The 26,147-nt window shown below is 40.1% G+C and overlaps 1 protein-coding gene across 1 annotated transcript; it reads right to left on the bottom strand.

The window, feature by feature from the left end:
- Positions 1-8,816: 8,816 nt before the first annotated feature.
- Positions 8,817-25,411, bottom strand: gc2 (guanylyl cyclase 2). The gene is made up of 23 exons (XM_085350660.1): positions 24,998-25,411; positions 23,310-23,438; positions 23,013-23,192; positions 22,732-22,849; positions 21,886-22,187; positions 21,651-21,782; positions 21,288-21,391; positions 21,028-21,146; positions 20,240-20,324; positions 19,988-20,084; positions 19,739-19,861; positions 19,455-19,535; positions 18,862-19,038; positions 18,590-18,746; positions 18,354-18,503; positions 17,212-17,360; positions 16,931-17,094; positions 16,610-16,802; positions 16,345-16,519; positions 15,713-15,811; positions 15,491-15,585; positions 15,311-15,396; positions 8,817-8,961 (listed from the first exon to the last, which is right to left on the bottom strand). The coding sequence occupies exons 1-23, from the start codon at positions 25,409-25,411 to the stop codon at positions 8,817-8,819; spliced, it is 3,474 nt and encodes a 1,157-aa protein (XP_085206786.1).
- Positions 25,412-26,147: the final 736 nt, after the last annotated feature.

The following is a 26,147-nucleotide window of genomic DNA, read 5'->3' as shown; positions in this document are numbered from 1 at the left end:
TGTTTATTTGCCTCTCAAACACACAAAGTTCTCTTTCAGTTAAGGGTAAGAACATGAACATTCATGCACTGTGGCTGAGTAATGTTCCAGATAAAAGGTGTGGCCCATGAGTTTTAAGTAAAACAAGCTGTTTTGCAATTTTTTTAAAAGTCAATTTGCATGCATCTATCTGCAGAAGGCAGATGTTGTGTGGGACAACAAAGAGACTTTTACAGGTATGCTTTTGCATGCGCACAAGTGTCAGTCAAACCAGAAGCCATTGTGTCACGTTAAAGATGCAAATATTGCCCGTGTGCTTGCATCAGGGAGTTTATTTAGTTCCTGCGCTGACGTCAGTTGTCTGGGTTTGCAAATACACGCAAAAAGGAGATTAGAAACTATGGCAGGAGTTGATTAATCTGCTGTGGTGACTCCTTGTGATTAAAGGAGGAGCAGAAAGTAGCTTTCTTTTTGTATTTAAGGGTATTTTTTGGTGGTTAGCACTGTTGCCGCACAGCAAGAAGGTCCTGAGTTCAATTCCACCATCAGGCCGGGGTCTTTCTGTGTGGAGTTTGCATGTTCTCCCCGTGTTTGCGTGGGTTCTCTCCGGGTACTCCGGCTTCCTCCCACCGTCCAAAGACATGCAGCTTGTGGGGATAGGTTAATTGGATAATCCAAATTGTCACTAGGTGTGAATGTGAGTGTGAATGATTGTCTGTCCCTATGTGTTAGCCCTGCGACAGACTGGCAACCTGTCCAGGGTGTACCCCGCCCTTCGCCCTATGACAGCTGGGCTAGGCTCCAGCGCCCCCCGCGACCCTGAAAAGGATAAGCGGAAGCGAATGGATGGATGGATGGATGGATGGATTAGGTTTATTAAGTGTAATAACAAACGCGACAGTTGCTTCCTGTTCAAACGATCCTTTCTTGGGTCTTTTTGGGGCTGAAATGATCAATAAATGTGTCATGCACATCTGGTAGAGCAGTTTATTCATCCCTGCCAAGTACAAAGTGCTGTGTGGCAAGACGCTGAACTCCATGTGTTCCCGCTGACAGGTGAACAAACAAAGGAAAGAATAGGACGAGCACAAACAACTATTTGGCTTGTTATTAAATGTAGAAAACATCGAAGCATTCAGAATAACAGAACTGTGTTGAAAATGTCCTTCATCATAAATCTGTAGCTTAAATATCGGTGCCTGCTTTGTTTCTCCTGTTTCTACCCTCTTGATGACAGGCTGAAGTGCTTTGTCTTGATTGACAGTTACCGTGACGGAGCTCCCTCTGCTGGACAGGACTGCACCCTGCAGTAAATCCTCTGCCGCTATTGTGGTTGTAACAAAGGAGCAGAGCCAACAAAGCTGAAACACACACAGAGGAAACACAAAGGAAAGCATGCTTCCCTTTGTTATCATCTCAGCCTGTTATTTCAGAACAAGCACAGTTGCGACATTGCTGCTGCTGCTGCAATTTAAACAGACACAGAGTCGGTGTATTAACTGAACTGGGAGCAAATTGCTGATATTCAGTTCTGCTTGCTTTAATGCTGTTTTGTGATATAAACAGTTGTGTCAAAGTGGTGGCAACTTAGTGTGAAGATAATGCTGAAAGTATAACACATTGGACCTTTCATCTCTGTGGGGTCCTGTTCAATGGAGACATAAACGTTCTTGCTCTGGTGCCTTTTAAACAATCGAATAAGAAAAAAAAGCAGCCAAGTTTGCTGATTAAATGTGCTTTTATTTTTATTGTACTGGCATTTCAACACTTTTCCTTCTTTCTTCTTTATCACTCCAACTTCCTGCACGTCGTCCTTCACCACATCCTTTGTTCCTCTTTTCCTCCTGTTTGACAGCTACACTTTCAACATCCTTTGTCCACAACCCCTCCTCTGCACATGTGCAAAACATCTCAGCCTTGTCTCCTTAATTTGGTCTCCAAACCGTACATCACAGCAAATTGTCAGTAAAGTGTCGGAAAATAAAGACAATGCGTAACAAAACTGCGGTTCCTCTACTGTCCACTAGAGGCTGGTTCCAGAAGTGCATCATGTCCACCGACTCTCATTCTAAAATGCCCAACTTTACAGCGGAAAGGAACATTACATTTACAGCCTGGTTTGTGCTCTACACTAAGTGTTTTTTTTATATTATTTGTCCATTTGAATGCTGGAATAAGAAAAGATTCAATATCTGATTTTTAAAAAAGGACCTGGGCTAAACTAGCACGCCATTTATTTGGAGTTCGTACATCAAAAACTGCTCAAAAAACAAAAACAAAACATTTTTCAGACATTCTAAGAGATTTTTGCAGATGGGGAACTTCAGATAACAGACACTGGAAATATTACTGAGTCTGGTTGCACTTGATCTTCAGCAGCCTTTCCTGTGCTACATCACATATTATTCACAAAAGGCTCCTGCTAGTGCTAACAGACACTTTACAAACCAGTGTGTGTCTATGACTTTGACCATTCTCAACAGACAAATTGTTGCTTCTTTGGAATCACACTGTTGTCCAAACTGTTGTCTTTTTCCCCAAACATCCCTCTGTTCCACATTTCCATGCTTTTGCTCAATGTTTTGCAGGATTTTCACTGACCTGATGTCAGTTACCCTGTGAGATAAATTTCCCTGGGGGAAGTGAAGCTTCTTGGTGTTAATCAGAATCAGAATCAGAATACTTTATTGATCCCTGGGGGAAATTATTTTTTGTTACAGTGCTCCATTATAAACCAACATTAAGACAAGACAGACAATACATTAACTAAGAATAGTACAATATATACATATATATATATATACATACATAAGTCACTCATAAATAAATAGCTGGAAAAGAAACGTGTAGTTGTAGCAGTAACCAGTGTGTTAAGTGGATGCGTTGTACAGGGAGATGGCCACAGGCAGGAATGATTTCCTGTGTCGTTCAGTGGTGCTTTTCGGTAATCTCAGTCTCTCACTGAACGAGCTCCTGTGACTGACCAACATGTCATGGAGTGGGTGGGAGGTGTTATCCAACATTGTCTTTATCTTGGACAGCATCCGCCTCTCCGACACCACCTTGAGGGAGTCCAGCTCCATCCCCACAACATTGCTGCCCTTACAGATTAGTTTATTGAGTCTGTTGGCATCTGCGACCCTCAGCCTGCTCCCCCAGCATGCAACAGCATAGAGGATCGCACTGGCCACAACAGACTCATAGAAAATCCTGAGCATTTTCTGGCAGATGTTGAAGGACCTCAGTCGTCTCAAAAAATAGAGACGACTCTGGCCCTTCCTGTAAAGTGCTGTGGTGTTTTTAGCCCAGTCCAGTTTGTCAGTGTATACTTTGAGGTATTTATAGTCCTCCACAATGTCCACACTGACCCCCTGGATTGAAACAGGGGTCAAGTGTTTCCTGGTCTTCCTGAAGTCCACGATCAGTTCCTTGGTCTTTGCCACGTTGAGCTGCAGATGATTAATGCGTGTTACTATCAAAGTGAGATCACACCGTTTCCGCAAAAGAGTTGTGGCACCTTTGAGCGCAGATAACGGATTAAGTTCAATCCTCAGTACTGTGAACACAAACAGGAGATTATGTGGATCCCTGAATTATTATTACACTAATTATTTTCTGACATATTATTTGAACTCTAGTTTTTATTTATATTTAAGGTTTCTGGGCGACTGTGGCTCAGGGGGTTGGGAATCGCATCTGTAACCGGAAGGTCGCCGGTTCGATCCCTGGGCTCTCTGTCCTGGTCGTTGTGTCCCTGGGCAAGACACTTTACCCTACTTGCCTACTGGTGTTAGCCAGAGGGGCCGATGGCGCTATATGGCAGCCTCGCCTCTGTCAGTCTGCCCCAGGGCAGCTGTGGCTACAACTGTAGCTTCCTCCACCAGTGTATGAATGTGAGAGTGAATCAATAGTGGTATTGTAAAGCGCTTTGGGTGCCTTGAAAAGCGCTATATAAATCCAATCCATTATTATTCTGAAAATATCCCTCTGGATTCAAGCATTTCATTGTATTCTATATATATATTTAAACTTAACATGACGTGGCTTCTACCAAATCATAGTTCTCAACAATCATAGCTTTCAGCAACCATCTACTGCATGATAGATGCAGTAGATGGGCCCATTACATGACTAATCCTGGTCTGGTCCTGGTAATCTGACCATCTCCCATTCCTCAGTGTCCTCTAATCTTTCCAATCCACATCTCTCCTCATTCTATATTACTATACCATAATCTATAAAAACGCCTCCGTCCCCCACAAACCGTGTAAATCCTCTGATACGGCTGTAATCAGCAGCTCTATAGCCTGGTATATAACAGCAGCATGCCGGGTAGTCTTCGCTGTCTGATGGAGGAATCGAAAACACACATGCATACATGAACAATACAACATCAGACACTAAGAAAAACTTACATTAAACCGACTCAAACAAAAAAACTGCACTGGACACACTTAGGTTGACGAAGCTACTTTCGAATTCAGGTTACCCAGAGCTTGAGGGTGTTGCGCACTCACAACCACTTTTGACTGCAAGGTGATTGCAAAGGTCGCTTGACAGGAGGCAAGCTTTCTGCAAACAGTTGCAGTCTGACTCAGGCTGACTGCAGTCACAGATTCCAACATGATTTCATCAGCCTGAAAGAGCCTTATATTGATGAGAACAACTTGAAGCGACTCGACTCAACTGGCTGCCAGCTGGTTTTATTCCTACAGAATGTATGAGCTATGAAGACCGCTACAGATTGGGATTTTTCAAGATTTGTCACCGTTACTGAAGTGAAATGAAGTCAGATAACGTAATCTTATTGGATAAAACAGACAAAGTTTACAGTTTAAAAAACAATGTGATAAATCACAATACATGTTATTTCAATGCTCAGCATGTTGCAAAATATTAAGAATCACTATCTAATCACAGTGAAGTATTGTGATAATATACTGTGGGGTGTCTGGTGGTTCCCTCCTCTAATCTAAATCAATAAAATGAAGGGGTGACAGCAGCTCAGTCCAAAGGTTTTGAGCCACTGATACTCAAAAAGCCTGATGAGTACAAGAAACCAGCTGGAAGTGTAGGTCGGTAAAAGTACTCGAGATAAATTGAGATAAAATTATTACATTTTGTGCATTTGTTTTCTCATTTTGGATCCGTTGTAAGAACTGTGGTGATACACCGACTTTTCATTTACTGAAAAAATCATATTAGTACTTTTTGTGATTTTTTGTGATGTATTAGCAAAGCTAACCACTGCCTATGAAGTTTCAAAGAACTGCAGAGATTGGCTCACCAGATATCAAAAAAGTAAATGTAGGTGGAAGGGTGTGCTTGTGTGGGACAATCTGGGGCATGTTACCAACGCTGTGAAGTAATTCTGATACTGGTACTGCGCAAAAGTCTTCTGCCACACCTTATTTCTTTATATTTTTCTATCAAAATGTAAAATACATGCAGGAATATACGGAAAAATCACATGGAAAGTGTAGTATATAGGGTAAAAGCAGAGTTTACAATTGTAACCAGATTGAAAGTCAGTATTTGGTATGACCACCTTTATTTTTCAACACAGCCTGAACTCTCTTGGTGAAGATTTCTTCTATTTTTTTTAAGCAGCCTTGAGGAATAGTTCTCCAGGTTTCTTAAAGGACATTCAAAGCTCTTCTCTGGATGTTGGATGCCTTAGATCCCACACTGCTTCAATAATATTGAGGTCTGGGCTTCAATCCATGACTGATGCTGTTTCACTGTGTGTTTTTCTATCCAGGTATGCTGTCACTGCTCTGCCAGTGTATTTGGGATCATTGTCATGTTGAAAAATGAAGCCACAGCCAACTAGGCACTTTCCAGATCCATTTATAATTGAATCAAATTCAACAAGATCCTCAACACCACTGGCTGAGATGCAGCCCCAAACCATAACATACAGTCATACATCATATGACTGTATTCAAACCATGAATGTCAGGAACTCCTGCTGTAGAGTGATTATAGTGACGTGTGTGTGTGTGTGTGTGTGTGTGTGTGTGTGTGTGTGTGTGTGTAAAGAAGTGGGAGTGGCAAGCTGTCTAACAATTTATGGATTTTAGACCACACATGCACAGTGAGGATGAGCAAGGATAATCCTCCAAAGCCTCCAGGACACCATCTGTACTATCGCTTAAAAACCCTTTGAGTTTATGCTACAGTGGGCCACTAGAGGGCACTGTAGGCTTGTTTAAAAACACATATGTCACTGATTGACAGAGCGATTTCCTGTGTGGGCAGGATATACCAAAACTCACAGAGCAGTGTGAGTAGATGCTGAGGTGCATAGTGTGTAGAGGTTGGCAACTCACTATAGAGTTAAATGCTACAGACCTCCAAACTTCATGTGGCCTTTGGATTAGCTCAAGAACAGTGTGTAGAGAGCTTCATAGAATAGGTTTCCATGGCCAAGGAGCTTCATACAAGGCTTAGCATTACTGGAGGCCAAGGTAATGCCATCCAGAGTAAGAGTCTGGTTAGATACCATATTTCTAAGATTTTCAGGGCCGAGTACAATAACCTCAGTTTTATCTGAATTAAGAAGCAGAAAGTTAGCGGCCATCCAGGTCTTTATGGTTTCCAGGCCATTGTGCATTCAGGATAGTGACAGTTCTCCTCACAGACTTTACAGCTGACAGCTCCTGCATACCCAGCCAACAAGCACCACCACCCAACCTCGATATCGTCTCTAACTTTGTAGACCTCATCAATAAGTTGGATGCAGGGGTGTATGGCATGCATACACTGGACTCTAGAGCAGTGGAGATGTACTCATCTGACTGCATTGTGTCAAGTGCAAAGTTTGGCCGAAGGGGTATTATGGTGTGGGGTTGTTTTTCGGGAGTAGTTCCAGTAAAAGAAACTCTTAACACATAAGCACACTGAGACATTTTTCGTACTCCCAACTTTGTGGGAATAGTTTGGGGTGGGCCCTTTCTGTTCCACTGTGTTCCAGTGCTCAAAGCAAGGTCCATAAAGACATAGATGAGCGAGTTTGTGTGGAAGAACTTGACTGGCCTGCACAGAGTCCTGACCTCAACACCTTTAGGATGAATTAAAGTGGAGACTGTGAGCCAGGAAAACTTCCCATAAACACTCCAAAACCTTGTTTAAAGTCTTCCTAGAAGAGCTGAAGCTGTTACAGGTACAAAGGCTATGATCATAGTAAACCCTGTATTCAGGATGAGGTGTCCCTCGAATTCATATTCCTGTGAAGGCAGACAAATGAATACTTTTGGAAATATAGTGTATGTACCTATTTAGAAGCCATAAAAACTTTATTGGAGTCACTGGGTTATACAAATGTGATAGATAAAAGTCCAGTTAACACTGGTTTTAGATATGACCACAAATTAAACTGTAAACTGAACTTGAACAAACATATGTAACATTTATTTCAGGAAAACTCTGGTAAACAAAGGGAAACAGCTTCAAGATGGAAAATCTCAGAAGAAGAAGTAGTGCATGCCAACATAGTGAACCCTGCATAGATTAAAACTGATCGTAACAACTAAGGCAGTGCTCGACTTAACTAACGTAGACATTTACCTTTAAAAACTACATGCAGCATCATTGCAATCACCACACTCAAAACAATATTTATGCCCAAAATGTTGACTTTAAGCAATTTGAGTATATGTAATTTTTTATTAGAAATGTATAATGTAAAACATTCAATTTAAAACAATCTGGTCAAATGATGTTGGTTCAGTGGTTTATATTCAGTTTCTACCAAGCATATTGTCCATATTAGAAATTACTGTTTATGAGGGCCAATAATCTTTTCTGTGTGTGCTCTAGTAACCGAAGGTAAACCAGATGTTGGAGGTGGGCATTGGTACTGCAATAAGCATTAGTAAAGTTTTACCTCACATTATTTAAGACACCAGTAATTGGTGATTTGAAGGGTAAAATCAGCTAACATGGGCAATATCTTTTTATAGTTAAGTAATAAAAGCTGCCTCTGAACTCTTTTGTAGGTTATTCTTTTTATAAGCTAATGGTGATAAACATTGGTTGGAGGGGCACCAACACACTACAGAATCACCATTGCTCCTTATCCAGACTTTTAATTTTAGGAGTGTTTCCTTTGTAACATAAGATTAAATTAATAATTTAAAATAATCCAAATCCAAGTGTTTCCTAGGTTTTTTTATTGTAACTTTAATATCTTTGGGTTTTATATTAGCAGTAAAACAAAAAAAGTGTTTTTAAGATTTAACCTTTAACTACCTTTATATGATTTTGGTGGAAAATTTTTTTGGAAAAAAATTGAAAAAAATCAAATAATCTGCCATTGCTGACAATGACTCACTTCCTTTCACTTTTCTAATTACAAGTAGGGACTGCAAGTACCTAAACATAAGTATTTATTCAAATACAAATGCAGGGTTCTCCTCATCTCTTCCTCCTTCAGACAGAAACCAAGGAATGGGATGTTTGGATTAGCTCTGCCCCTCAGCTGCTGACAGACAGCTTCTGCAGATCCCTGCTTTGCTGAGTCTAGACTTGCTGGCCTCTATTCATAGCTCCATATTGGACTACATCTCCTGGCTCAAGCCGCTAATGCACACAGACTTAAACACAATCTGAAATGATACTTTCACTAGCCACATCCTCCTCCTGTCAACTGCCCTCTGTGGAAAATCACCATCAAATTTTAGTGAGGATATAAAGAGTTTCATGTTTTATGTCCCTGGAGGTTCAAGATGGTAATCGTATCCATTTTCTCTATTGCTCTTCCCCACTGGAATAGCGCGGAGGCTGGAGATACTGTCCGGTGTCCAGTTGAGGCAAAGTCATGAGTTACAGGTCATTCAGTGATGCGTCATCATGACGTTGTCGTCGTCTTCTTGCATGTAGAGCTGCGTCACGACACGGACGTGCGAGATTTTTCTCACTGCCTTGTGAAACATTAGCTTCATGTCCTTCGACTGCTTCCTCGGAATGCAAATGCTGGTGCTGAGAGGAAGAGGAGAAGCAATCAAAGGGGGAAGAAAAAGGAAAGATGAACAGAACATTAACGCAAGATGGGAAAAGATTACTTCTTTTAATGTTGGAATTAGCTTCAGCTATGAGTAAATTATTACAAAAAAGATATAAAAGAAAAAATGAAACATTTTGGGGAATACGCTTCTTTAGTTTCTCGCTATGACGACGAAATCACTAACACTCGTATCCATATAAGACCTATAGTCAGGTAGTGATTAGCATAGCTTAGCTTTAGGTCTGGAACCAGAACAAAAACTGTTTTATTAATTAAAACAGCCAAATAGATGACTTTTCGAAAGTTAGGCAAAATTTTCATATCTTTTAATATCTGCATAGCCTAGCAAGTTGTTTAGCTCACTTTAGCTAACCAGATATTAGTTAGCTAAATTGCTAAAGTAGCATTAATCTGACTTTTTAACAGGATGTTGAACAATACCTTTAAAGGTACTTTATGCAATTACCATCTGCAAAATCTAATTACTGTTATGTGTTTAGATGTTTTTGGGTGTGTACTGCTGCTTTTTTTAACTTTAACTAGCTACACCTATTTCCTTATTGAGGCTTTGTTATGCTGCCATTTTAAAAAGCAATGTGCTCCTAATGGCTTAGTTTGAATTCTAGAATTACAAACTGGTAATACGTGAAAGCATAGGCCAACCCCAGTTCAACCTGTATCTATATATCTTCAACACAGTAGAAACTTTGAGCATGAAGTTATAGTAACTGTTTCTTCACAGTCTCTTGATGGCTTTAGTTCATTTTGGAAGGTTTGAAACACAGGAATTAACAACAAGTACAATCATGCGAAACAGAAAGTTTTTACAGGACTCTCTGAAATCCTGCGACAAACTAAGTACACTGCTTCCAATGGGAAGTATCAGAGAGCGGAAGTTTCAGTAGTTTGGTGGTCTGGAGTATTCAGGTGCTTGTTAACACAATGTCATAGTCTTCCCAGGAGTCGACACCCCAGCTAATTCACCTCAAGGTCAGATCATGTTCAATGTTCAAAGAAACTGCAAAAAATCCAAGAGCTACATCTCAGACTCTACAGGGCTCGGTTAGTTCAAACTTAAAATTCACGACAGCACAATTAGCAAAAGACTCAACATGTATGGCTTGTTTGGAAGGGTTGCCAGAAGATACCTTTTCTCTAAAAAGAATAGCTTAAGTTTCCAAGTCGAGTAAACCACAAGACTTCTGGAACAATGTCCTTTGAACAGATGAGACCAAATGAGGAAATATTTGGCCATAATGTACAGTGCCATGTCTGGAGAAAACCAAACTCAGCACATCAGCATAAACAAGCTTATACCAACTGTCAAGCACGGTGGTGGAGGGGTGATGATTTGGGCTTGTTTTGCAGCCACAGGACCTGGACAGCTTGCAGTCATTGAGTTGACCATGAACTCCTCTGTATACCAAGGTATTTCAGAGGTGTCAGGAAATCTGTCTGACAAATAAAGTTTGGCCCTATATGGATAATGTAACAGGACAGTGACCACAAGCAAAACATAGATTTCACACAACTGCATACACTCCTGTGAAAGCTTTCTTTTTCACATGACTGTACATTTAAGAAAAGAAAAAAAGGAAGTAAACATTGGAAATAACATCTATACAGACAAGGTCATAAATACAAACAATTATATAGACATTCGTGGTGTTTCCTCAGTACATAGTCAATTTAGAGGTGCACTAATGAAAATAAAACATCTGTACTGTAGACATGTATGAAGAAGCACCATGACATATCAGATTTCACATTTCAGCCCAGGTCAGTTGGTGTTGGTACATCACCACATTAAACGAAAAGCTTGCTTTGGGAATATTTCCCTCTGATGGGGTAAGAACCTTAAACAGATGAAATTTTAAAAAATTAAGTTTATGATTAGCTCAAACATTTCGAGTGACAACAGTGATGTGGTGAATGGTCCACATGTGACATTTTCATTTTAAAAACTTGTAAAGTAGAAGAACTGAGTTTTGTCAGTGATAAAAAAAAGAGGACTTTCTACAGGGAGTGCAGAATTATTAGGCAAGTTGTATTTTTGAGGAATAATTTTATTATTGAACAACAACCATGTTCTCAATGAACCCAAAAAACTCATTAATATCAAAGCTGAATGTTTGTGGAAGTAGTTTTTAGTTTGTTTTTAGTTTTAGCTATTTTAGGGGGATATCTGTGTGCGCAGGTGACTATTACTGTGCATAATTATTAGGCAACTTAACAAAAAACAAATATATACCCATTTCAATTATTTATTTTTACCAGTGAAACCAATATAACATCTCCACATTCACAAATATACATTTCTGACATTCAAAAACAAAACAAAAACAAATCAGCGACCAATATAGCCACCTTTCTTTGCAAGGACACTCAAAAGCCTGCCATCCATGGATTCTGTCAGTGTTTTGATCTGTTCACCATCAACATTGCGTGCAGCAGCAACCACAGCCTCCCAGACACTGTTCAGAGAGGTGTACTGTTTTCCCTCCTTGTAAATCTCACATTTGATGATGGACCACAGGTTCTCAATGGGGTTCAGATCAGGTGAACAAGGAGGCCATGTCATTAGTTTTTCTTCTTTTATACCCTTTCTTGCCAGCCACGCTGTGGAGTACTTGGACGCGTGTGATGGAGCATTGTCCTGCATGAAAATCATGTTTTTCTTGAAGGATGCAGACTTCTTCCTGTACCACTGCTTGAAGAAGGTGTCTTCCAGAAACTGGCAGTAGGACTGGGAGTTGAGCTTGACTCCATCCTCAACCCGATGGAGTTTGATGATACCAGCCCAAACCAGTACTCCACCTCCACCTTGCTGGCGTCTGAGTCGGACTGGAGCTCTCTGCCCTTTACCAATCCAGCCACGAGCCCATCCATCTGGCCCATCAAGACTCACTCTCATTTCATCAGTCCATAAAACCTTAGAAAAACCAGTCTTGAGATATTTCTTGGCCCAGTCTTGACGTTTCAGCTTGTGTGTCTTGTTCAGTGGTGGTCGTCTTTCAGCCTTTCTTACCTTGGCCATGTCTCTGAGTATTGCACACCTTGTGCTTTTGGGCACTCCAGTGATGTTGCAGCTCTGAAATATGGCCAAACTGGTGGCAAGTGGCATCTTGGCAGCTGCACGCTTGACTTTTCTCAGTTCATGGGCAGTTATTTTGTGCCTTGGTTTTTCCACACGCTTCTTGCGACCCTGTTGACTATTTTGAATGAAACGCTTGATTGTTCGATGATCACGCTTGAGAAGCTTTGCAATTTTGAGACTGCTGCATCCCTCTGCAAGATATCTCACTATTTTTGACTTTTCTGAGCCTGTCAAGTCAAAGGAAAGGAAGTTGCCTAATAAATATGCACACCTGATATAGGGTGTTGATGTCATTAGACCACACCCCTTCTCATTACAGAGTGGCACATGACCTAATATGCTTAATTGGTAGTAGGCTTTCGAGCCTATACAGCTTGGAGTAAGACAACATGCATGAAGAGGATGATGTGGACAAAATACTCATTTGCCTAATAATTCTGCACTCCCTGTATTTAATGGACAAAATCCCCACATCTCTCCCTTGAACTGTCTTTAGATATTGCCGTTTTTGTTTGCATTTACTTGTCTCTTGACCGACTTCAAAATCCCACAGGAAATCTTTTGTTTAGTTTAAGCTGCAAGAAACTTCACATCAGATATGAGTAACAGTGTAACGGTAAAATGAATGAACAGAAGAAATTTATTCAAACATTAGATTTCCTAACCACTTTTTCATGTCTGCAGGCTTTTTGTATGATCAATAATTCTCAAGTAATAATGATTGGCATAATAAATAGGCCCCAGTCAGGACTTGACAAATTAGAAATTGGGACCATAAGTTTCTCCTTTTGAAATATGCTGGTTTCAGTGCTAAGGCACAACTTATTTTTGAAAGTTTCATTACTGTTTGGTGGTTTGTTAAAAAGTGTTTGCAGTTACAAGTTGATGAGTTCCATGTAACTATGGGTTGCCAACCCAACTATGGGTAACCAAGGCAATCTGGTAGTGACCAAAGCAATTGCAAGGAGGTTATTGGCAGAACATCATCTTTAGGACCAGCAAGCAAGCTCCAGCAACCGCTCAACAGCTGGTTGGGAAACATATATGTTGGCTCAGGCCTTTTTTTGAAAAAGCTCAAAGAGCTATTGTACCAGATTCCCATTTATATGACAAGCTGCTTCATGCTGTGGCTAAGATTTCTTGTGTAACTTTGAAGGTGTCACATTTAAGACCCAATCAAATGCAAACAAACTGCACTGAGACAGTTCATTCCCCAACATATGTTTGCCCAATGATGAGTAACGTTGCCAACCAAGCCAGTAATGTTATACATTTTTTTTACAATGCATAACATTACCTCAGTTTTTCTTCTTTGCAAGTTGTTCTTGTTGTTGTTTCTCGGCTTTCTGTTTCTTGTACTGGGCTATCTCGGCCATCTGCAGCCCATGGGCCATTTGCCTGTTGAGATGAAGTGAACAGCGTGATGACAGCACACACATACGCACACAGTGTAGTCCTGCAATGGCTTGGCTTTCTCTCCAAAGAACAGATTAGCTGACAGGTGGATTTATAGTAATAGCCACTGCTTAGGTCCACAGCTTTATCCTGTAATGCTGTAAGGCTGAAATCTTGTGCTCAGTGTACAGTTTAAGTGAACAAGGCACACCAAGCCATTACCAACAAACTCACAGCTGTAAATGGGAATAAATGTGAATGTGTAAAAACTTCTATAAAACTACGTACTCCAAAAAGTAAGCGGTTTTTTTTTCCCAAATGTCTGAAATGACCTAAATGTGTTGTAAGTTATAAGTTGTGGTTTTGTTAGTAGCAGTAACACAGTTGCAATATTAATTCTGATGGATACCTGCAGTCAGTGTTTTCTCCTTTTAACTCAACCTTTCATCCAGTTTTTGCATCTAAACTTAACCACCATGGACAGAAAACATTAGTAATTATGTTTGACTTTTCAGATTTGATGAAATGACATTTAAGAGTATGTTTGGAGCAACTCAGTTCCCCTACCTGCTTTTCCAGCCAGAATCTAAACACTGTTCTCAGTTTTTCCTTTTTAAAGAGCTTATTTTGCTTTGTTCGGATGGTTCGGGTTCTCACATTCAAACTTTTAAGAAAGTTGAGGAAGGAATCACAAATAGAAGATGGGCCTGGAATCAAACTAGGAGCTGCTAACAATGAGCCTAAACACATTTTGACTGATCTCACATGATGATAGGACCCTTTAAAATATACGTTTTGAAGTTTTCTCCAGTGAATTATCAGAAATCCGATAAAGCATCCCAGGGAACCAGAAGTAATTTCTGTTCTTCCGCATCAGAGACATTAAATTGGTGCCGTTTTGCTGTCGAAATTATGAATTATCCCATGATGATACTCGGAAATGGTTAGAGAAAACAATCTTGGTGGAGTGGGTGCAACCTTTGTCATAATTTGTGTAAGGTTGAAGACATCTGCAAACACATGTAGGATAGGGAAGCCAACACATTTTATTCTTTGCTGTCCATTTTTAAAGAAAGCAGCTTTAAAAATAGATTTCAGCTTCATACTTTTGATAAGTCTGTGGAATTATTTATAATGTAGATGGGCAAGGTTTTTTTTGTTTGTTTGTTTTGGGTATTTTTTGTTTTTGTTTTGCTTTAGCTGTCATTAATAACTACTTGATGTCATTTATTTTGAAAATCTGATATATTTCTGTAAACTTTTCAGAACAAACTAGGAGCTGTTATTTTGAAAAATTCCCTCCAAATTAACTGGTTCCTGTTGTAGTCTTTAAATTAAAATAACAGTAGCTCAAAAGGTCAGGTAGGGTTTGACCTGCACTTCTTACTATTATGGTCATGGCGCATGTCTGTATATGTCTTTATGTAAACTATTTGCTCCCCAACAATTCGACCAATCTTAAAAAAGCTTTACACAAACGTCATCACACACACAGCAATTAATAACTGAAAGGGGTTTTTTTTAAGTTTTATTATAAACCTGAATTATTTGGATTTTTCTATATGTTGTGTTTATTTCATCATCCCAAATGCAATGTTACATTCCCTATTTGTGTTTGTTTAATTTTTCACATTCAACAATAACCATCTGTACATAATTTAATGGTCACTAAAATTTCTATCTGTGAGAGAATTTGGCATGATGTGTTGCTGTTTTTACACTAAAACAAGCATGGGAATTGTTTTTAGTGGATGGACCAGTGCAGTACTCTTGAGGGTAAAAAGGAAGAGGCAGAGTAACACAGGAGAAGGAGAAAAGTCACTTATCCCTACCCAGACTTGAGGTCTGGAGGAACAGGCAGGGGTTTGGTAAACCCATCTCTCCCTACGAGCCAGTAGGTCTCCTCTATTCCTTTCCCCTGAGAAAGATATAGAAAGAAACTATAAGAGGCTGTATTTTCACTTCATCTGATCATAATGGTGAAACCCATATTTTGTGTTTAAGGGCTGTACCCGGACTTCTGTCCTTCCTCTCAACTCCAACTTGTAGCCAAGATTTAGTTCACGGAGGACCTTCACTGTACTCTGATGAACATGGATCCTGTAAGCTGTAACAGATAAATGTTTAAAAGATACATTTCCAGGTGAAGAAAGGTGACTTCACAACAAGTCCACGTTCATGTCTGGCTATTTCATCCATCTACTGATTTTTCCGTTTATAGATTAGCAACTTACGCATCCCGCTGGACTCCATACGAGAGGCAGTGGTCACTGTGTCTCCAAACAGACAGTAGCGAGGCATGGTGAGACCCACAACACCTGCTACGCACGAACCTACAACACATACGTACACAGCAGGTCAACTTGACAATTTCTCCTTGTCTAAATGTGTTGAGTTGCTGCCACATGATTGGCTGATTAGATATTTAACCTAATAAACTTGCCAGTGAGTCAGTTAGTACATTTTTTTGTGATGAGTTTATGACTTCAATTTGAAGTCTCACTGAAAATCATATAATTTATGGCTCAGTTTGGACTAAAATAATAATAAAGGAGGGTCCTCTTTTACATATGTCTACCTTGATGACAAGTTGGCAACAGCCAAGAGGTTCAAATTGAGGCTTCAGAGGGAAACTTGTGTGACAGCAAAGTAGCTGTATCCATATTCTAAATGGTTAAAAGTCAATGGCTTTGGGTTTCGGGTAGTTTATCGAATTTTGTGCCAATAAAAATGCTAAAAATCATTGACACATCATATATGCTTACATTTTAAATAACCATGAAGTGTACATTACTTCAAATTACTCTATACTGACAACTGTACAACTAAAAACCCTCCTTCACATATTGCACTAATGCTTTAATACCTGTGTGAAGTCCTATTCGTATCCTCACTGGAACATCAGGCATGTGTCTCATTTTAAAGGTCCCCACAGCACTCAGAATGTCAAGAGCCATGTTGGCTATTTCTGTGGCATGTCGGATGCCGTTAGGAACTGGAACACCTGACGCTACCATGTAAGCATCGCCTATTGTCTCCACCTGGAGGAGATCAGAAATGAATAAGCATCAGTGTCATGTGATGAGATTTAATACCAGAAGCCACAGTACGACTACATAAAAGATTATCACCTTGTAGACATCATGGTTTCCTATGATGGCGTCAAAGAGGGTGTAGAGGTCGTTGAGGAGATCGACCACTTCAATGGGTTCGCTGTTAGCTGAGATGGTGGTGAAGCCAACAATGTCACTGAAATACAGTGACACCTGGTCAAAATATTCTGGTTCAACTGTCCCGCCCACCTTCAAAGCCTCTGCCACAGACCTGGAAAAAAAAAGTGAAAATATGTGTGATTGTGGCCAGGTAAACAGGAGGAAAGAGCCAGGTATCAAATAACGTGTAAAGGTAACAGCATTATCCTCATCTTTATACCATTGAAAATAATTACTTACGGAGGCAGCATCTGAGTCAAAAGCTTCTCTGTCTTCTGTTTTTCTATCTCCAGCTCCTCTGTCCGCTCTCTGATTAGCTCCTCCAGGTTAGACGAGTACTGCTCCAGCATCCTCAGCATAGAGTCAATGATGTTGGTTTTCTTCCCCTTGTTGATGTTTTTGAACTGGAATGAGAACATCGACATCCTCAAAACCCACCAGAGTTCTCCAAGAAATTATTTCTAATATTATTTCAAACATATTTTCTCAAAATAAAAATGTATATTTTGTAATAGCCCTACCTGGTCAAAGATTTCATCAAAGACCGGCCGCTTGTCTGGCTGTTCATTCCAGCACTGTTTCATCAGCTGGATACATTCCATTGGAGCATAGTCCGGACTGACCACTGGACGGCACAGAGGAGGAGGCTTACACAGCTTCTCTATTATTTCTAAAACACAGAAACACCAGTTAAATGAGGATGCCAGTACTGGTAAGTAAACTGATCCAGAAGGAAACAACTTTGATCAACTTTACACCTCCCCCATTTGGCTAAGAACATATGTGCAGTGATGTATTGAAACATCTGCAAACATACATAGAAATACAGTATATAAGAAAGAAACAGAGCTTGTACAGTTCTAACCAGCCTAAAGGTCAGTATTTGGTATGAACACCTTTATTCTTCAACATAGCCTCAACTTTCTCAGGCAGCCTTCTTGTCATTTCTTTAAGTAGTTTTCAGGAATAGTTTTCCAGATCTCTTGAAGGACATATTAAGCTCTTCTTTTGGATGTTGGCTGCCTTTAGATGATCCCAAAATGCTTCAACAATGTTAAGGTCCAGGCCCTAATGACTAATGACTAAATCCATGACTAAGGGTGCTCCACTGTGCGTTTTTCTATCCAGGTATCATTTTTACTGCACTGACAGTGTGTTTGGGATCATTATCATGCCGGAAAATGAAAATGTTGCCATTTTAATGTTTTCCAGATAGTATTGCATTGTGGTCAAAATCTGAATGTACTTTTCTGCATTCATAATTCCATCAATTTTGACAAGATCTCCAAATCCACTGGCTGAAGTGCAGCAACAAAGAGCCCCTACTGTGTCTTATAGATGACTGTAAACACAATGTGCTCCTCTCTCCTGACCTCATGTCTTTTGAATTTTTTGTACATTCAACCAAAGAAATGGGAACAAACTAAGCTGCTAGTACCCAAGCACCCAAAGATACAATTTAAAACTGGTTCTTTGCTAAGTTGCATGTTATGTTCACAGGTTCACTCTAGATTTCTGCCTGCTGGAACCTTTAAATTGGAGGAATCTTTTCATAGAAGAATCTAATCTTGTCAAGAATTGAAGCTGTCTAATCTCTCTGAGTCTGGACTTGTGCGTTTCTACTAGCTTTGGGAGGTTTATTATTGTGAAGCTATTCTCTTGCCTTTATCAGACAGGTCCAGCATGCAGAATGGAGGCCCTCTCACCACCACCTCCTGCATGATGATGGCGAAGCTGTACACATCACCGGGTAGAGTCCCGTGTAGTCCTGCCTGGCCACTCCTCAGGATCTCTGGAGCAGTCCAAAGTAACTCTTGCACAAAGATGAGGGCATTATTTTAAAAACAGGTTGGTAGTGCTTTTTTCAAGTAACTGTTCCTGTTGCATAGTTTGTCTCACCATCTGCATGTGGCTCAATATAAGGGAACCTCTGAGCCTCTAGGACCTCATTGTAGCCATAATCTGTAACCTTCAGGACAAACCGTCCATCCACCACACAGTTGCGAGACTTTAGACGAGTGTGAGACACTCCACGGTGATGGAGATACTTCATACCCTTAAAAGTATAACATTTTAAAAATCTTTGATTAATCCTGACTGCAGACAAGGATATGTTCCTTGTCTAAAAAAAATACCAAAAAATACTCGTGTTCCTGCTATCTGCCTTTCACCTTAATTAGATCCAGCAACAGAGATGACTTGAACATCCAGTCGAGCTTGACGTCTTCGTTTAGGAGCAGGTCCTCGAGGCTGCCTCTGGAGCAGAACTCAGTCACAATGGCGAATACGCCACAGTCATGAAAAAAGCCAAGGAAAGGGTTGACGTTCTCATGACGCATGTCCTTCATCTGCAGACAGAAACATCTTGATTTTCACGTTTTTGGGCTTATAAGACCAAGGATTACAACAAGAAGAAGGTATAACTGAATCTGTCTCTGCAACAAAACACCATGTCATCAGCTGAGAACCTCATACTCATGTTCATGGTGGCAGTGAGTGCACTGACATTTTTTTCTGGTTCTCGGTAAAAATGTATGACATTATTTAAGTCTTTACTCCATGAAAGCCTACTAAGAGAAATCCCTGAAGCTGGAAACCCAGAAACTACTCTAATGGACGCCAAACCACGACTTTAATCATGTAAACTAAGGTTTTTTCAAAACATGTAATTAAGGATACATGGGAGGTTGTCAGATGTTGTCTTTATGAAAAAAGTAGTTAAACTAAAAAAATATCTACTTTGTCATGTAACAATATCACGTACCAGTTCAAACACATCACTTGTTTTGGGATTGATGCTGCTAAATGTCCCATAAGGAAGTCTCTTCAGCCACGCCCAGTCCCCCTAGTGGAGAAAAACACCAAACAGCGCAAATACTTAGACATCTTTTTAGGCTTTTAAGCCATGTAAATCAATTTAATTTTAGTATTTTTTGCACATCCATGCTGGACCAATGCTGCATGAGTTACATGGAGCAATCTGTAACTGTTTTATTTCTGTACAGTTTCGAAACTGTTGCACTGCAGCTCATAAATGGATGGCCTTGCCTCAAAAATTACAACGTTGGAGTTTTCGTAGGTGGCTGGCGATTGGGTGGAAATCGTTGAGGCAAGACTGCGTTCAGACGTGCTCTTCATGCCGCTAGTCCTACTGTCATCCAGACTCAGCTTCTACAGAGAGGAAGAAAATTATTTGTCAGTCGGTTTCAACTTTACATCACGCAATATTATCAGTTTGGATAAATACAGGAAAATGTTAAATTAAGAATTCAGAATTCTAAGTAGACGGAGGCTGACCTTGTTGCTAAGCGATGGGTTTATGAATGTGACATCAGCCAGTGTAAGTAAAATCTTGTTGGGACCTCTGACCAGCCGGATCTGATTTATCCGTCGCCTGATGGAAATAAGGGAGGTTGATGAAAGTTAACGCTTGAGGCATGGAGATATCAGAAAAACAGCTACATGATGATAAGTTCTAAAGTTTTTACCTGGAAAGATTTTAATTTATACTAATATTCAATAACATCATGTTTTAAGACATCTTTGTACCTGATGCAGTAAATTAGTGGCACAGCAACAATAAAGGCAGCAATCACCCCAAGGAGCACACTTATGGTTGAGAACAAATCCACTCCTGGAACAGAGAAGAAGAAGTCGAAAAACAAATTTTATCTTAAAAAAATCTGTAATTAGATGCAAACATTTACTAGCTTATATTGTCAAAGCTTTAATTTTAATTGTTAGTTTAAATTCAATTTTGAAGTAGGTATGACACTTCCAACGGTACAAATACTTGTAATGAAATTTTTGAAACAAAACACAAACACTTTCTTGGAACTGCACATATATTTATATATTTGTTTGAAGTGTCATGTATCATTCTTAAATATATCAAATGTACACTGAAACATCCAGAGCACAGAGATCAACGTGACATACTGTGTATAGATGTGTGCTTGGTCCTTGCCAAGCAGCAACTTACAGTTCCTTAAATGGCCACAAAGGGCTGCCTTCATGAGTCAAGCCCCATAGACTCCTCTGTTAAAATGTCCAACCTTACCGCAGAAAAATACAGGTTTTTGCTTCTTTTAGCTAATTTCCTCAATAACTATTTTAAGGGTTAGGATTTTTTTGTGTAACTCAACCGTTTTATTGTTATTTCATTATTTTATAATGGCTTAAAATTATGCCTTTTTAGGAAAGTGTTGAGTTTTAATAGGCTAGTCATTTAAGTCATTGAAACACAGTCTTGAATGTATTGTATTTGTGGTGTTGGTGCCTTTTCTAGCTTCACAGCAGTAACCCAATGGACGAAGTCAAAGTTGCTACATCCTCACCTCCTGAGCAGATGACTCCTGGAGTAAACCAGCATGAGGCGTCTTTCTTGGGTCCATAACCTCGAGGGAAATGGATGTCTTTACCCAGGAAGCGGACCATACCGATCTCCATGTCGACCCTGTCATTAGTCATTTAGATCAGTTGTTAATTTTGAATGGTATCTGCACTAGTACAGCATTTCTCTTGACTTGCCTTCATTCCTTCATTTCCTAGTCAGACACAATAAAACACTAAACATGTAATCTCAGCTCTTAAATACCTGTGTGTTGGCTTCAGCTCCCAAGATATTCCATCTGTGTCCAGTATGAGGTATTCCAGCAGAGCTGCTCCAGACCCATTAGTTGTAATTGGGTGACTGAAGCCCTGCAAAAAAAAAAAGAAAAAAAAAAGGGGTACGTCCGTTTATCCTTTGTATAGATCTTTCTCATCTTATCATATAGGCTATTCTATTTTATTAAATAATTTAATACAGAAATGCACTATATTACCTATTGAGAAAAGTAACTTTTTAGAGTTATATTGTACAGTAAACCAGGTTCAGAAACTGAAATAGATGGAAAGCCTACAACAGCAGCAAGGAATTAGGCATAAAAAAAGTAGACCCAGTGCTGTGTCTCATTACCTGGAAGGCCAAGTTTTGGCTCTGTCGTGCCAAATTTCCTCCAGACATCCACTCCCTGGACTCCCGAACCCGATGCACTGCATGAGCCATGAAGATGACAGAGTTGTAGATGGTACCAAACAGAGGCGATACCTACAGCACACACAGAGATGTCAACTTCAGCTGCTTTGCTTATGGCAATGTCTTCAATAGAAAGACAATGCTTAATGTATTAAAATCTCTTTCCGTGCATCACCTGCTGGGGTTTCAACGTACTCGCCACCTCTCCTCTTTCCATGGCCTCTCTATAAGCCTCGTAGAACGACACCCGGGGTGAGTCGATGGTGACGGTCAGCACGGCATCATAGGCCCGCAGCAGTTTGTTGTTTCTCTTCAGAGCTGGGTAGGTCACATTATGGTAGGGCAGACTGTAGAGCAGTGTGTCATAAGGAAGAAACACTAGAGAGCCATCAATCATCTGCATATCGTAGGCCGTCTCCAGTAGAAGCCTCTGGGCTGTGCCACCAATCAGAACCGAGTGCATGCAGAGGATCACAACTGGGACGAGAAATGAGACTGAACATCAAGATCTGACATGTTTCATCATTGACTGACATTGTCTTTATGTGAAAAAAAGTAAATGTTTTTCTACTGATTGACAAATTGTTAGCCAATATGCATTTCCTTCCTTTATAATCAAAATGAGCTCAATTATCAAAATTTCATATTGTACTCAGTCTGATATGACACTAGCAACTGAGTCCTTAAATAATCAGGAAAATGTTTACTAAGGTTGTAGCACAAGCAAGTTGAAAACTGTTTTCCTGCAGACCATAAAAAACTGGAAGTTTTTATGCAACCACAAGGGTTGCATAAGAAATTTAGGTTTAAGGTACTTCCTACTAACTCGATTGCGTAAACCCTCATTTAGATTTCGCTAATCCACTAGTTTGCAAATGTCTACTCAGGTGCAAGTGACATAAATTTCATCATCAGATGGTCAGGGTCAATGAAGATGATAACAGAAATGACTACTTGACCATCGAATATCCAGTTGAGCGCAAGTGAGTTGAGACTTAAATGAATATAAATGAATACTGACCTCGTATTTCACTCATCTTGCGGACCTTGGTGAGAGCTCGTCTGATGCCGTGAGGTGTGTTCTCCATAAAAGTGACCAGTCTGACCGGCATGCCGTGGCTCCTCAAGGCGTCAGCCACCTGGACATGATAGAGAAACATGGCCTAGACAAAACTTCAAAGACTGATAGTCTTGGCTTTATGATCAGGTATTTGATGTTGTAACTCTTCTAGGTATCTAGGCAGCATTCAGAAACCTGTGGCTGTTTTTGGAGTCCAAATGTGAAAACAAAGGTTTTCAAACCTTTGTTGCTGTTTCCATCCAGATGTCCTCAGAGGAAGAGATGATGCCAATGTGAGCCCACCTGAAGTAGCTCATGACACTAAGTAGGACCCAGGTAGGTCTTGCCATCGAGCGAGCAAAAGTCGGATGGCTGCGAACATCATCCAACTCATAGCCAACACATCCCCAAGGAAACAGTGCCTGGAAGATTACAGTAGACAAGAAAAAGGGTTTGTAACGAGACCAAATCACAGCAAAATATGATTAGTTTTTCTTCCTGATGTGTTAAAGATGCGTAGTAGACACATTCCATCTTACTTTATTCCAGCCTTTGCTCAGCATTGAAGCAGCATCACAGTAGCCTGGGTTGGCTGGGCCAATGTAGCCTGAAGCTTTGGTGTGGAAACCCACAAATGCCTCCAGTGCCCTGGATGTCTCACATGGCTCCTGAAAAAAATGTCCAATAATCCAAAAATTAATACTGAAACAAACCAGCCAGAAAAAAAACAAGGTAAATTAACTTGAAACAGCCATGCATCAATTTTCTTTCATGCAGTGTAGAGCAGCTAAATTATATTTGCAAGGATATAGGTTTGTTCAAGATTTCCAGTGTTAAAGCTACTCAACAGCATAGCACATGCAAAGTTAAATTATAGTGGCATACTGTTTAAATGATGAGCAATTTCTTTAATATAAGGTGTTTTTTGCCTCTGCATACTTTCTGAATGCTTGTTCCTGTTTTGGTTTTTTTTGTTTATTTGGCTTAATTTATAGATTAATGTTGCTAGCTAAATAGGCTAACTTTGGTTGTCTAACAAACAGTGTTGGGAAGGTTACTTTTAAAATATATTCCACCACAGATTACAGAGTAAATGCCCCAAAATGTATTTTGTAACATATTCCGTTACGTTACTCAATGACAGTAATGTATTCTGAATACTTTGGATTACTTAATATATTGTCATGCTTTTTTACAACTACATGAATGTACTATTGCTGTGTGATTTATTACGATTACTGAAGGTTACTCGCCATACTACACTTTTAAATATTAATATAAAATGAGCAACAGTTGGGTGGACATTAGGCTGCACTTTTTGCAGCGATCTTGTATAGAAAACTGTTCTGCGCGTATATAAAACAGGTCCGCGGCTCTGAACCGTAGTAAAGGGACCTCTGGCTAATACGTTGGTTCTGTGTCGGGCTCGTAGCCAAAACTAGCTTTACTTTGTTGTCTGGGTCAACTTTGCTAGCGAGAGACAGAGAGAGGCGTTGAAAGGCTGCTCCAACGAAAAGTATTGTTTCGGAGGAAAACACGAACACGGTGTACAGTCGAGTCTTAATAGCTTACTTACAACTGAGCTCGTCAGGCACTCTTCTTGGCTGCAGTGGTTATTATTATATTTACATGCTTCCAGCTCCCGTTTCTTCTCAGTGACAGCTCGTACTTTTCCAATCTCCTTTTTCTCCCTCCTCGCGCTCACAGACACATAACAGGTATGGCAGTCCACTCTCCCTGCAGCACGGACTACACTGCCCATGAGGCTACATTCTTTACAGCGATACCTGTAACACTCTGCCTACTGCCTTCATATTAAACACTTCATATTCTTCACATCATTATGAGACGCAAGATTGAGACACAGGCATTAGAGCCTCTTAATGTGCGTTTTGTTTGGGTTTCCATCGGCGTGGAATTACCAAAAATAGAGAGACCATAGCCTAACATATGAAACAGGAAAAGACCGCCGTGTAATCCCTTTATTTCAAAAAAGTAACTGTATTCTGAATACCACCTTTTTAAACAGTAACTGTAACGGAATACAGTTACTCATATTTTGTATTTTAAATATGTAACAGCGGTACATGTATTCCGTTACTCCCCAACACTGCTAACAAAGCTTTCCTTGCTGAGTAGCCCATAATCTTAATGTACTTGGTTCATGTATATCAGCAAATATAATGCTAGTAGTGAATCATGTGTGGAGCTTCGGTCAGTTGTGTACCTGCAGCACTGCATACTCAAATGTTACAGCATAGGACAGTGAGGCATCCTTGTTGATGCGATTGACAGCGAGCTGTGCTGCCACACTGGGAAGGGCCTTGGCAAAGAGAGGGTCACATCCCCAGGGCCCCACCACTCCAACCCGAAACCAAGCTGCCTGGGTTGGACAGGGCAGTAAGCACAAGGAGGCCAGGAGGATGAAGAGGAACCTCAACAAGCCACAAAAGGAAAGGGGTGTGAGGGAAGGAGGAAGATTTGGAGCGCAGCAACATGGATTTAAGGAGGAAGGAGGATGAGCTGAGGGAGATGACTTAATTATAAAAGCAGAGTAGGAAAGGCAGAAATCAGGAGATGATTCTGGTGTCTTCTTCCATGTCTGAGGTAAGGAGGTGAAGGCACGGCGTTGCTGTCGCATCTCAAGGCTCACAGGAAGGTTGGTGAGGAAAGTCTGAAAGTGAAAGTGTTGCTTCCCTAAAATTTAGATGAGTGAAAGAAAGAAAAGCCTGTCATTTGAGCTCCTTTCCTCAAAAACATTCAGCAAGCACCAGGGAAATGTTATACAGTGTTTCCATCTAGATTGTCTTTTGTAGAGGTTTGAGGATATTTGACTCCAAGTCTCATCAAGTTTAGTTCTGACTTAGAGGAAATTGATGCTTTTGTGGGACAATAATGAGACTTTTTTTTTTTACTCTTCTCCACTCAGCTGTAACCTAAATAATTTTGTCTTGCTTGAGAAATGGTGACATAACTTATAAATCTTTTAAATGTAAGTTAATTTAATAAATTTGAGAAAACATTAAAAATAAAGAAAAGTATTAGATTGAATTACCAAGAAAGCAACGGTTCAGTCACAAAGACAACGGTCTTTTTCTGAATATCACTTGAACCTAATGAGCTGAGGAAGTCTGAGCTTGTAGTTTTGTGTATAGTTTCACTTTAAATGATCCCATCCTCAGTGTTTTAAACTTGCGTGCCTGTTTTCCTCCCTGCAGACCACTAATTAGTTTCAATTGTTTATTGTTTCTGAGCTAGTTCTCTTCGTATTCCTGTTCAGTCCTTCTGGTTTCTTTGTGAAGCCCGTGTCTTTCTCTCTGCGCTTTGGTTTGTTTTTTCTTCTTGGATTATTCATTTCATCCATCCATCAAACCTTA

Source organism: Diplotaxodon limnothrissa, linkage group LG3 (assembly GCF_057381915.1).
Source record: "Diplotaxodon limnothrissa isolate DT_005_m linkage group LG3, D_limnothrissa_male_GT1.1, whole genome shotgun sequence".
NCBI classification, from domain to species: domain Eukaryota; kingdom Metazoa; phylum Chordata; class Actinopteri; order Cichliformes; family Cichlidae; genus Diplotaxodon; species Diplotaxodon limnothrissa.
Note: the sequence above shows the minus strand (reverse complement) of the source record. Positions and strands in the feature narration are given on the sequence as shown.

What these genes read in the sequence shown, in the direction of transcription:
- gc2 (XM_085350660.1), bottom strand. Translation starts at nt 25,411, where the DNA reads ATGCGACAGCAACGCCGTGCCTTCACCTCCTTACCTCAGACATGGAAG. An exon ending in CAAGATGAGTGAAATACGAG is followed by an intron (nt 22,188 to 22,731) that starts GTCAGTATTCAT and finishes TTCTCGTCCCAG; the next exon opens with TTGTGATCCTCTGCATGCAC. An exon ending in TATTGAGCCACATGCAGATG is followed by an intron (nt 18,504 to 18,589) that starts GTGAGACAAACT and finishes TCTTTGTGCAAG; the next exon opens with AGTTACTTTGGACTGCTCCA.